This window comes from Pongo abelii, chromosome 8 (assembly GCF_028885655.2).
Source record: "Pongo abelii isolate AG06213 chromosome 8, NHGRI_mPonAbe1-v2.0_pri, whole genome shotgun sequence".
NCBI classification, from domain to species: Eukaryota; Metazoa; Chordata; class Mammalia; order Primates; family Hominidae; genus Pongo; species Pongo abelii.
The window spans coordinates 58,519,203-58,532,791 of NC_071993.2; the positions used below are offsets into that span (position 1 = coordinate 58,519,203).

The following is a 13,589-nucleotide window of genomic DNA, read 5'->3' on the forward strand; positions in this document are numbered from 1 at the left end:
CGTGTACCTTGGCAGCAAGATGGAAACAAGATGGGCCATAGGCTTCTCACTGGGGAGACAGATGGGCAGTTGGGGAGATAGGCTCCAATCACATGAGCCTGGAAGCTTAGACATGCGGCTTGCCCATGCTTGCTTCCATCCGGGTGTGACAACTCTGGCCTGTTACCCATGACTCCTTCACATGAGCCCAGTGCTCCAACCATTTGAACTACTGATAAGCAGTCTACTAGAAGGGCTAGCATTTATTAACTGTGTACCAGGTATATGTCTGTGATCATTAATCTTCAACAACCCTGTGAGTTGGGTATGAGTTATGAAATCTAAGGCCCCAGAGATTATAGAACTTGCCCCAGTCCATGGTTCTGGAGCTTGCATGCATCAGAATCACCTGGAGAGTTGTGGCAACATAGACTGCTGAGCACCACCCTCAGAGTTTCTGGCTCAGTATGTCTGGAGTGGGGCCTAAGGATTTGCATTTCTCATAAGACCCCAGGTGCTACTGACACTGCAGCTCTGAGGATCACACTTTGAGAGCTACTGGTCTATGTCAAACAGTGAAGGTATTCAGAAGTAGCATCCACGCCCAGGACTGCCAAATTCCATCACCTATGTCTTTTTGGCTGATGTGAATTGCTCCCTGGTATGTGTCCAGAGTAAGCCATGTGTTTTCATTACCCAAATGCCTTCTCAGGTAATATCTTCTCTTCCAGGAACATTCTATCCCTTGGTTCTCCATCTGGCTGCCTCTACCCATCCTTTCTGACTCAGCTTAATGTTCCCTCTTCTAGGAAGCATTTCTTTAGCTCCTACCCATGGGTTAGCTACTTCTCTGTGCTTCTGGGGCCCCCCATACAGACCTGTATTTTAATGTCTCTCATATTGTTTGGTCACTGTTGCTTTACTTCTCTGACCACTCACCGCTTGATGATGCCTGCCATGTATTCCTTGCTTGGTGTGCACTGTGCCTTACCTAGTAGACATTCAGGAACTGTTGGTGAAATAACTGGTTGAATGACATCAGCAAGTTGCATTGTGCATGTGAGGTTAATAGAGACCACACCTGTGATAGGCATGTCTCCCTCATCTGTCTGTGGTGGGGGTACCTGGACACTTTGTAGCAGTTGTTGCTGAAGAGACTGACTTCAGAAAAGTTCTAAATTGAGTGTGCTGCTAACACAGCCTCCTCCTGGTGAAGCCTCCCTCACTTGCTTGAATGGGCGTCCCATCTGACTTCAACATCTGTCTTCTGCTGACTACCAGTGTTGGCTTGGCAGTCTGGATGCCTGGCTGTCCCCATTCTCCTTTATTCCTCCCTGTGTGTCCCCTCCAAAACTGGGTGCTGTGACAAGAAGATGACTTCCTCAGGGAGATGATGGCTTTGGTGGATGAATAGTTGGGCCCTTGTGTTCAATGCCCAGATAGCCTTCCATAAGTTTATTCACCCTGGAATAAGATGGTAGTGCCCCCTGTGCTGGGCATTAGTGAGCCTAGAAACCTTTGTTGAAAGATCGAGTGCATGTCTGAGATGGGAGAGATTCCTCTGCACAAATTTTTGGCTATTAGAGGTGATGGATGGATGAAGGCTATGGCCGTGGGTCTGAGCAGTAAGATTCAAAGGAAATGGGGGTGGCATTTTGGGGTGGGAACAGTGAGGTCTACTGGAACAGAAATGAACATGAAGCCATAAACATTTGGGCTGCCTGCTTATTAACCAGAGACATTCCCTGAGCCTCTGGCCATGGGCACCTTCATGAATAATACCAAGTGGAGAGAGAAAATCTCCATTTCAAATGTGGGGATGAAACAGTGTTTGGAGATCCCTGGCAGTTACCCATTCATTCCACACTCATGAAAACTGCAGCAATTTAGAGCAGCTCAGTATTTAGACTCAACTCTGTAATTCATCCTGATGTTTCTCATTCATCAAAGCCTTGTGTTTGTTTGTATTACCATGAGAAAAAATTTAAAAAATGTGGAAAAAAAAGATCCCCCTCCTTTCATTACAGGCAAATTACGGCAGAGTTACAACCCTTGGGGCCCTTCAGGCAAAGGAACATCTTGCTTCAATTAGATATAAATAATGAACAATAATTAGAAAGATTTCTTCATCGAATTTGTTATTTTATGTTTCCTTTCATCTGTAATGTATTGAAACGAATACTGAGCTCTGTTTCTGGGCCACATAGCAGGGACCTAAGGAGTGCTGTGGCATGTGTCTCTGAAGCAAGGGGAGGCATCCACAGCTAGGCCTTCTGTGTGCTGGCCGGGGAGGCTGCTGTTAGCCTTAGTCCAGGGCAGTGGATGCAAAAATGGGGCTCCTTCAGCTTCAGTCCTCCAAATTCTTATAGTCTGCTGGGGATCAAGAATAATCACTACTGGGACTGCTCTGAGAGCTGAACACAAATCCCATTTAATCCTCATAGCAATCCTCTGCTACAGGCTCTGCTCCTATCTCCATTATTAAAATATTTGGAAACTGAGGCACAGATAAGTTAACTAACTTTTCTGGACCACAGTGTTGGTTGTGGGGGGCAGACAGGCAAGGTAGGTAATTGGACTCCAGAGCCCTTGCTTGTCTCTGCTCTGGCATGTGGCCCTCTGAAGTCCCAGTGAGCTCATGCTGCCACAGAAGCCCACAAGGTGTGGAGAGGGCACAGGGAGGCTGGGGTGGGGACGGCTCCCCAAGGAAAGAGGGAGCTGTTGGCTGTTGGATTTTCAACGGGCTTGTAGAGGTGTTGTTAGAGGAGGGAGATAAAGGGATTCCAGGCAGAGGGAGCACTGTGGCCTGGTGCCATGGATGGGGAGTGTGTGGGATTTCTCATTTCAAGGTTGGCTATGGTGCTGTGTGCAGGTGGGGAGAACAGCCAGAGCTGAGACCAGAAGATGGAGGGTTGTGTAGATCCAGTTGAGAAGACTGGCTCTTCCTGTGGAAATGATGACTCAGAGAGAGGGAGGGATGATGATGTGGGTTGTTAAAGAGGAGAGACTGAGATTTCTAGAAGAGAAATAAGTAAAGAGTGATCAGGTTGGAACCTGGAGAGAGAGGCTGGCTCCCCACTGGGCTTTTTTTATTTTGCAATTCTGTTTGGTACATGACATTCTCTCAACATGCTGAGCCAAGTACGCTCTTCTGAGGCAAGTAAAATTTTCATAGTGACTGGTCCTTCCTGCTGTGACTATTTATCCTTCCCCAAAGGAGTCTCCTCCTCTGCCCCTAGCTCAGAAGTCTGCTCTTGGGCTGCTGATGGCCGTTCCTCGTGAAATCCCCCCTCAAATGTGCACCTGGCTGGAGCCACCTGCCACTCTTCTAAGGAGAGCAAACCCAAGGCCCTCAGAAGTGCTTTGTTTTTTTCATCATCTTTTAAATAATTGTCAACATTTTAAAATCAGGAGAGATTTAAAAATCCAATTTTCTTTATTTTTTCAAAAACCAAATTGGTTGAGGAGGTCATGGGGAGGGGAACATTCGAAGTCAATAATTGGCTAGACCCCTAGCACAGCTGCAAGCTTTGGAGGGGATGCCTCTTAATTTACCCTGAGTCAGTTGGTCTCTGAGTGCGTTTCTTCCTCATGCTGTCTCTGAGTGTCACAGGCCAGCCATCATTATCGTTCATCTTGCCAACATAGGCCTCTTTCCTGCCCAGCCTCTGCAGGCGTCTGAGTTGGAGATCCGCAGCATACAGCCTCCCATGTTGCCCTGACTCTTTGATGCTATGATTCTCTGTCTATATGTCTGCTTCTATAGCTGGACTATAAGCTCCTTGAAGGCAGGAATCATGTCTTACTCATCCTTTTATCCCTCCAGTTCAGTAAAGAACCTGGTTTTAGGTGCCCAGTCATCTTATTGAATTAATCTACACTGAGAAAACACACCTGTAATTGAATGAGGCCCTGCAAGTCCCACTCTGGGCTGAGGGACTTGAACTTTGGGGGATGGAGAATGAAGAATGTGGATAGTGGGCCATGCCGGGCTTGGAGTTCAGAAGGGCCTTGCAGCCCATTTGTATCTTTGCAGTGTGCAATGCACAGCATGTACTCATGCCTCGCTGCCTTTCTGCATTTCAGGACTTTCCAGGACCTGTCCAAACAAGTGGAAATGTCTTATGGCACCGTCCGGGATTCTGCTGTATATGAGTACTTCCGAGCCAAGGGCACCAACCCCCTGGAGCAGGACAGCACGTTTGCTGAACTCTGGCGGACCATCAGCAAGAATGGAGGGGCTGACAACTGCGTGTCCAGTCCTTCAGAAGGCATCAGGAAGGTAGGCGGGAGCTGGCGCTTGGGCACGTGCACTGTAACAGGGCCACGGGGTGGTCATCCCCCAGGTGGGAGACACCTCCAGGGGCATCTGCCTCTGAGCAGCCCTGTTACCTGCAAGGCGATCCATCGCACACGTTCTTTAGGTGGATGCCCTTTCTGGGCAGCAGAAGCAGAGCAGCTGCTTCTTATGGACCTTCCAAGTTTGCAGAGTGGTGCTGGCTGGGGAGGAGCAGGCAGATTAAGCCTGACTTTTGGCCCACCCTCCTCATGGGCTCATAGGAGGGTGGCACAGAGAGGCCTGTCCACCTGAGGTGAGAACACTTGGCAAAAGCAGTAGCAGAGTACCAAGCGAGAGTTGCAGGAGTGAAGGGAGGGTGTTGGGGAGAGGGTGGGCCCACTGTGGTTAGCTTGGGGGTCTGGTTGAGGAAGTCTGCATATGGGGAAAGGGGGAAAGGGTCAGCCAGGTGGCCTGGGCTCATCTCTGTGGCCGTACTGCGAGAAGAGTTGTGCCTCAGAGATGGGGATAAGGGCAGAGAGCCTTACCGGGCAAAGCCTTTGGAGGCCAGGTGGGAAGATACCCGTGCCAGAGGGAAGAAGGGAGGAGAAAGGCCATGATGCTCTTCAGCATTGTTAGATGTTGCTCATTCAGTCAATTTCCCACAATGACTTGAATTCAGCATTATCCTCTTATACAGCTGAGGATCGGGTGGCTCTGACTCATGACTCCTTGGGTTCCAAGTTGGGGAACTGGCATTTATCCACCACGTGCAGCTGTAGAGCCCTTGGAGGTCAATGAAGAAGAATGTGGTGGGATGAAGGCAGGTGTTATGATTTTGCTGCTGGTGATGGGGTCCTTCTGTCCAGTGAAACCCACATGCAGTGGATACTGTCCAGAGGTCATTAGAGAATGGGGAGAGAGACATGTATAGCCCCCTGGCCAGCACCACTGCCTCTCTGAGCAGACTGGCTGCCTCAGTTTCTCCTCCCATCCTTTCCCTCCCAGACCCATCCTGCCACCTCTGTGGAGTCTCCTCATGCATACCCTCACAGGCGCACTCACAACTTGCCCCCACCACCTACATGCGTGCACACACACACACACACACTCACTCATCCCTGTGCTGCCCCCCAGCCACTCCAGTGACTTCTTGGCCTTTCTGCAGAGAGCAGTGGATGTTAAGACAGCCTGGGGCAAGCTCTGGGGCCAGTAAAGCCCACCGTCCTGCCCTTCATGGTCCTCAGCAATCTGCCAGCCCCTCCCTGATGTGCCCCAGAGGGGTCAAGGGAGAGAGGCCTGAGTCCCCCTTTGCTTTGGAAACACATGGGCATCAGGCAGAGTGCAGCCTCTATCCCGTGACAGGCTGGGGCACCTAGCTGTGGTGCCGTGTGGAGTGAGGCCCACTGGGAAGATGGTCGTGCACAGGATGACTTGTACAGGATCCCATGCTCAGGATGATTTTTCGTTGCCATTTAGCCACATTGAACAGCAGAAGATGTCTAGGCTCTGGAGCTTGACACATTTAGGTGTGAATTCCAGTTTCTTAAGTTACCAACATTGTGAAGTGGAGCACACCAGTCTCCTTGTCTGGGAACTCTTGGATTTGAGAAAGACCTGGGCAACTTTCCATTTGGGGGTCTCCTTAGAGACTTAAATGATCTGAAAATACATATCACGATAAATTTTGAATCAATAACAATAGAATGCAGTGTAACTGTGCTATTCTCATGCTTACAAGATTTATTAAAACCTCGTAGTTCTCACTGCACCGCAAAGGATGGTGCTCTAGCCTTAAGCTGCAGGGTCTTCTTTCATCCCTGACAGTGAATCTTTGTGGCTGTAGGTGACCTCATTTGAAGATAATGAACACAATGTTGATTTAAGGCCTTTTGTGCATGTGAGGCCTGGGCCAAATGGCCTTCGCGTTCCCTTTCCTGGCTTTCTTTGACTCTCAGAGAGAGCCAATACTGTCATCCACACAGGGTCTTATGAAGATTCATTGCATAATGCTAAAAAAGAGCACTGCTTAGAAAAAAAAAAGATAGCTACTTTTGACTTTGTTAAAGTTCTATTCATTACAAGCCACTTTAAATAAAATAGAAAGGGAAGTCACACACTGGGAGGGGATATTTACAATACATATAACCAATGCAAGATTACTGTCAAGAATATATCAATAAGAAAAGCTCAAACAACTTAATAGAAAAATGGCAAGAGGCTTGCACAGGCCTTCCACAGAAGAGGCAACACAAATGGCCAGTAATCAAATGAAGAGATGTTCAAAATTATTAGTGATCTGTGAAATGCAAATCAAGACCATAAAGATTATATCATTTTACACCAATTAGTTTGGCACAAAATGAGAGATGGTGAAGAAGACGTGGAGTAACAGTTGGTAATTGCTGATGGGGGTGTGCTCAGTACAATCACTTTGGAGAAGAGCTTAGCATTTTCTTATAAAATGGGACACTTACGCAGCGTATGGCCCAGCAATTACACTCCAATGTATCCACCCAAAATAAATGTCCACATGCACTTTTGGAGACAAGAAAGGCCATAGTAGCACTTCCTGTAGAACCAAAACCCTGGAAACGATCCAAATGACCATTAACAATATAAAGAAAGATGTTGTCTACAATGAAATGGATGAATCTTAGCAGAATAATATTGAGTAAAATAAAACATTAAGGCAATTTCATACGGGTCAACTAATAGAAGGTAACACAGAATATTATACCCTCTTAAAAATGTATAAAATATACACATACACATCCAAAGCAATGATAAAATACAAGATTCACCACAGTAGTTTCTACAGGTGGGAGAGCCAGAGTAGCAGGGAAGAGAGAAAGACATTGTTGGTAAGTCAGGGTTGGTGTTAGGTTTAGATTAGCAGGAGATTTTAGAAAATTAGTTAATGAGTTAATTCAAAAAGTGAGCCATTCCTGGAGAAATGTATGGGTATCCTGAAGCAATGGTTGTCATTAATCTCATTCTGCTCACCTCCCTACTCTTCCAAATGCAGAAGTCCAGACCAAGCAAGGCAGTGCTGGGCTCCTCACAAGTACCCACCCCTTCCCTCTTTGCAGGCAACATGTGCCTGCTTATGCCTCAGAAAGGCCAACACACACCATTGAGCCCTCTGGATGGTGATAAACCTGGAGATGAGTCATTAGAGAAACACCTCATCATTGTTCTAGCTACCCCTTATCCATTGACGGCACTTAGGAAACCACTCACCGTCTGGTGATATTTAGTCTTACTCATGAATACAACAATGTTAAAAAATCAGTAGCAAAGGGTGCAAACAAAGTATTTCTTATCAATGCCTATCACTTCATGGTATAGAATTTAATCTTTTTTAGTACATAGGATGGATTAGTTTTATGATACCTTCATTTTATGAACCCCAAGTTGGCTTTGGGATCACAAATCTCTCTCTTGCATTTGGATCTCTAAGAAAAAAAAAAAAACTGACTGCCAGCACTAGACAAATGCTAAGGGTTTTACAACTAGTGTCATAAAAGTGAGTTTATAGTATTGTCAGACAATGAAGTGTGCTGCATTTTTTTTACTGGAAGAAAAGTTCAGATTTACTCTCAAATCCTCCTTCTTCGTGTGCCTGTTTGGATGACTACTGGACTTAAATACTTGTCTGAAATCTGTCCTCTTCCCTACTCCTATGGAGTGGCCCCTCTGCTCCCTGCCCCCAGACTATGGCTTCAGTAACCTTGTGAATCCCTGAGCCCAGAGAGCAGACCAGTCTGGAGATGGCTGTGCCCTAAGTGAGGATGACGACTCGAATCCAGAAACTACAGAACAAATCCAGCAAGTAGGGCATTAGGGGCCTAGTATTCAGGGAGGAACAGCCTCTCCAAATCCCAAACAGAGTCTGCTGCCATGCAGTGTAGGCAGCCTGGCAAAGGTGAGGAGAAGCCCACCGAGGGGCTTCTCCTGGAAGCTTATTTAGCAATTGACAGATAATCACACTTCTGATTTTCAGTCGCTCTTTGGTGACTCAGCTCCATTTTCAGGGAGTGTTTTGTAGTGGAGCAATGTCTAATTGCTGCAAAAGTCAAGGAGGTTGGTATGGATGGTGACCCTGGAGAGCTGCTGTTATTTTCTCCTTGGGAGTCCTAAGCCTTTTAATGACATGAAACCAATTTAGGTGGGGAATTGTTTAGAGTGATCACTTGTCCACGGTATCAGAAATGGAGAAGGGTTATGTCGTGGTTGGCTCACCTCTGGGATCCACTCCTTCATGCCAACACACACCATTGAGCCTCTGGAGGGTAATAAACCTGGAGATGAGTCATTAGAGAAACACCTCCTTATTTTTCTAGCTACTCCTTGTCCACTGGTGGCACTTAGGAAATCGCTAACCTTCTGGAAATAGAGTCTTACTCATGAATACAATAATGTTAAAAAATCGGTAGCAAAAGATGCAAATAAAGGATTTACCATGCCAGTGGCCACTAAGATAAGGACAAGTGAGACCTTGTCAGGCTTTGATGAGGCAAATATGAAAGAATTTGGAACGGGAGGGAATTTTTATTTATTAAGAGACGACAACACACCATTTTCACAACAAACCTGCCTGGCACCCAGTAAGTCTCAATAAATACAGGATTGTTCCTGAATGAGTCATCTGTTTGCTGTCTGACTGAGCAGAGGCAGATAAATCGGAGACAAGATTCCTGTCATCAGTTAGCAGGTTACCCTCTTTAGATTTCATGGTGGAAGGGACAAGAGAAACAGCTCCAGGGTTCCTGTCAGGCTTGTCTCTTGATAACCTTCTGTAAGGGAGAAGATTTTCCTGGTCCTGAAAGATGTGTCACAAAGAGAGAGGAGAGAGGCTGCTTCCATTTCTCTCAGCCACATGCACCTATCAGGCCTAAGGAAAGACTAGACCAAGGATTGGCAAACTCTGACTCCTGTTCAAATCTGACCTATAGCTTGTTTTTATAAAGGTTTATTGGAAAACAGCCCAACTCATTTATTTACATGTTTTCCTCCTATTTCAGCAGAGTTGCGTAGTCATGATAAAGATGTATGGCCCACAAAGCCTAAAATATCTATTATCTGGCCCTTTATAGAAAAAGTTTGAGGACTCCTTGTCTAGACAGAGGCAACCCAGGGACATTGCCTGTAGCTGTGCATCATCTCATAGCACACAGGCACCATTAGTAGGTAGCATATCCTCTAACTCTATATAATCAAATAGTGCACAGGCATCTCTACTAAGAAGCTTCTGCTGCAGCTCTGCACCATTTAACAGCTCATAGGTGCCTCTAGTAGTGCATCATCCAGCTCTGCACCATCGAATAACATCTGGGCTCTGCCCCTTTTTGTCCTCTAGGTCTGTCTCTGGTGGCCTAGAAACTTCTCCCTCACAGCGCTGAGACCCAGCTTTACTGCTGGTCTGGCCTGGTCTCCCTCTGAAATCTATTGAGCAATCTCTACATCCCAGGCACTGGGCCAGATCATTTACATGCATTCATACTTTAATCTGAAACCGACTACCTGATTATTATCTCCAAGATGTAGAAACTGGACCTGAGCCTCAGAGAAACTAAGTGACTTGGCTAAGGTTCACACAGATGTGAGTAATTAGTGGCATGGCCACCAAAACCTCATTCCACTCATGCCTCTTCCCATGGGGTGGTAATCTCATCTTTTCTACACCTCAGTGTGTTTCCACCCCCATGTGTACATTTTGCTTGTGCCTTTATTTCCTTCCCTCTCTGACACCAAAGTAGCAAGATATATGCCTGACTCCCATGTTTAGCAGCTATACTGCTCCTTCCCTGTGTCATAGCAAAGGTTATTGAAGTCTGTGACTTTATCTTTTGATTTTCAAACTATTAAAATATCCATTACAGAAACTTGGAGATGCAGAATTGGCCTGGCAAATGGTTCAAATTTATATGATAATAACCTCATCACATGAAGTCAGACTTTAATATTGCTGATGGGATTTTTTTTTCTTTAGCTTGATCAACTTCATCAAGCAAAATCCAGCATAACCCAATTTCTGCCCAGTGCCAGGGCTGACCTGGATCACCAATTGATTAAGCCTTTCCATAAATCAGACCTAATATTTAATAACACTGTCAAATAGAATATAGCATTAATAGTTTAAATGTCAATCTTCACAGCTCATTCAGTCCTTTGAATAAATAGACGAGTATCTTGTTTCAGACCCTGTGGCTGGAGATAGTATTTTTCAGAGGGAAGTATCTTTTTAGGCCAGCATTTGGTGATAACAAAAGGTGGTGTTTTCCTCTCAGTAAATATAGCTGAAGTCATAAAGTGTGAATGCAAATGCAGGAAGAAAATGGGCCCACAAATCTTATTTCTACCCCTGGTCTAATGCTTGCTCTTGCACTAGATTGCATGTGGGCATCACCTCTTAGCACCAACATTTGTTCCCTTTCTCTTCTCTTCCTTTCTGCTCTGTAACAGGGTTGCTCTCCTTGCACACAATCTCTGCTTAGTGTCAGGGACTACACCTGTGGCAGAGAAGCTGATCCCTAGAAGGATGGCAGTCTTCCACAGTAGGATCAGGAACTTTGGCACCCAGATAACCCTCCATTTGGAAAGGGCAAGGTGAGGAAGGTGGCCTCATATGTGGCAGCTCCTGGTTCCATGGCATGCTGGAAATTCCTACTGAGGAGTAGGGCGAGGCTTATATGGGTGGGCATTTCTTTGCACTTTTGGGATGCTAGATTCAAAGATCAAGAGAGTTTGACCAAGATGATGGAAGGGGATGTAGACTAGATAGCCCTGTGTAGTGCAAAGCAAAAATACTGCTCTCTACAACAGCAAGAGCCCTGTAGCCATGATCCAAGAAATTCTGTTCTTTCTCTGCTTCCAAGTGAGTATGGATTGGGGATTTTGTAAGCCTCCTTCCCTCTCAGCCACTCACATTGGATAATCATTCATCTCTGTATCTTTTGTACCTGCTCAAAAGACCCTATATCTATTTTGCAACTTGGATGCTATCTTCTCTTTATTCATTCATTTATGAACTTACTCATCCATTCAAGAAATGTAGTTTGAGTAGCATCTTCCTTTTAGGAGTTAGAAAATGTGTGTTTAAATCTTATGCTCAACCTAGTCTGCGGCTTTGAACAAGTGTTCACCTTTCTGTGCCATCTGTGATACTTGCGGAAGGTCTGTCCGGATTAGTTGCAAGTATACCAATGTATAGGGTCTAAAGCATCCAGTGTGGATTGTAGCACAAGGTATATGTTCAGCAGGCATCAGCAAACTATCTTAGCATCTACTATATGTTAGAAAAAGATTTTATTTATTTATTTATTTCTGAGATGGAGTTTTGCTCTTGTTGCCCAGGTTGGAGTGCAATGGCGATCTCAGCTCACCACAACCTCCGCCTCCCAGGTTCAAGCGATTCTCCTGCCTCAGCCTCCCGAGTAGTGGGGATTACAGGCATGTGCCACCATGCCCGGCTAATTTTGTATTTTTAGTAGAGATGGGGTTTCTCCATGTTGGACAGGCTGGTCTCAAACTCCCGACCTCGGGTGATCTGCCTGCCTCGGCCTCCCAAAGTGCTGGGATTACAGGCGTGAGCCACCATGAAAAAGATTTTTTAAAAAGGCAACAGCCTTTAGTCTTTTATGAAGTGTAATTGAAATACACATATAGTGTCTATTTCATGAGTTTAGACAATTTATGCAATTCTGTAATCACCCAAAACAAGATACCTATTTCCATCACCTACAAAACTTTTCTTTTGTCACTTTCTAGACACTTCTCCTCATCCGCAGAGATAACCGCTTGCAGATTTGTAGTACCACACATTAAATTTACCTGCTCTTGTAGTTTATATGAATGGAATCATACAGAATATATGTATTTGTGTTTCCTTCTCTCACCCAACAAAATGTATATGAGATTTACTCATGGAGTTGTGCATATCAGTACTTCTTTTTGTGTGTGTGTGTGAATGATATTCTATTGTATGAATAAACCTTGATTTGTTTATTTATTCTCCAATTAACATACATTGTAGTTGTTGCCAATTCAGGGCTACCATAAATATGACAATATGAACAATATTATACAAGTACTTTGTTGAGATATGTCTCCATTTTTCTTTGCTAAATTTGAAAGGGTGAAATTCCTGGGTCATTATGAAACTGTCTAACTACCTCCTATGTGGTTATGCTACTTTGCATCACCTCTGGTAATATACTCCTTACATACTTGCACCTCTCAGTTGCTGAATGTCCTATCCTGCACTAGTGTTGCCAGTATTTTTGGTTGCAGCCAATTTAGTGGGTATGAACAGAAATCTGATTATTATTTTAATTTGCTTCTCTTTGGGGACTAGTGATGCTGAGCATCTTTTCATGTGCTTATTGGCCATCCATGTATCTTCTTTAATAAAATGTGTGCTTAAGTCTTTTGTTAATATTTATTGAGTTTTCCATCTTCTCATTGCTGATTTATATTCATTAATTTATATATTCTGGATAGAAGTCCTCGATCAAATGTAGGTACTACAAATATAATTCTTAGTCTGTAACTTGTCTATTCATTTTATTCTATTGACCTATCACCATTATTAAAATAATTTGTATTTAATCAATTGACTACATGCCTTGATTGACAGTCAACTGGCCATGTATGTGTTGGTCTATTTCTGGACTCTCTATTCTGTCTATTCTGTTCCATTGATCCATATAACTATTCTTATGCCAATAAAAAAATCTTGATTATTGAAGTTTTAAAATAATTCTTTAAATCAGGTATTGTAAGTCTTTCAACTTCGTTCTTCTTTTGCAAGATTGGGCAATTTCAGATTCTTTACATTTCCACTTGAATTTTAGAATCATTTTGTCAATTTCTTCAAAAATGCCTGTGGAGATTTTGATCGTTATTACATTTAATATAAGGATCATTTCATGGAAAACTTATATTTTTATAATACTGAATCTTCCAATCTATGAGCATGGTTTTTCTGTTCAAAAGTACCAACTTCTGTCTTCACTGATTTTCACTGTTGTTTTTATATTTTATTGATTTCAACTTTTTTGTGCATAAAATATTTTCTTCTATTTTACTTTGGTTATAATTTTATCTTACCTCTTCTAGATTCTTAATGTTAAAACTTATATCATTAATTTTACACTTGTTTTCTTTCCTAATATAAGTATTAGAGCTATTAACTTCCCTCTAAACACTGTTTTAACCCCACCCTGTGAATTTTTATAAGTTATGTATTCATTATCACCTAGTTCAAAATACGAAGTCTCAGACTTAATCTTTTTGTCAAGGAATTAAGTTCTAGAGGACAGCAAATGGC

General features: G+C 44.0%; 1 protein-coding gene across 3 annotated transcripts in view; it reads left to right on the top strand.

The window, feature by feature from the left end:
* GRID1 (glutamate ionotropic receptor delta type subunit 1) overlaps positions 1-13,589 on the top strand; it is a 793,647-nt gene that overhangs the window by 743,441 nt on the left and 36,617 nt on the right. For all 3 annotated transcript variants that reach the window (XM_024253748.3, XM_054522339.2, XM_063727589.1), the window contains one exon: positions 4,066-4,261. In XM_024253748.3, coding sequence (XP_024109516.1) covers positions 4,066-4,261 — 196 coding nt within the window. The remainder of the gene's footprint in view (positions 1-4,065; positions 4,262-13,589) is intronic.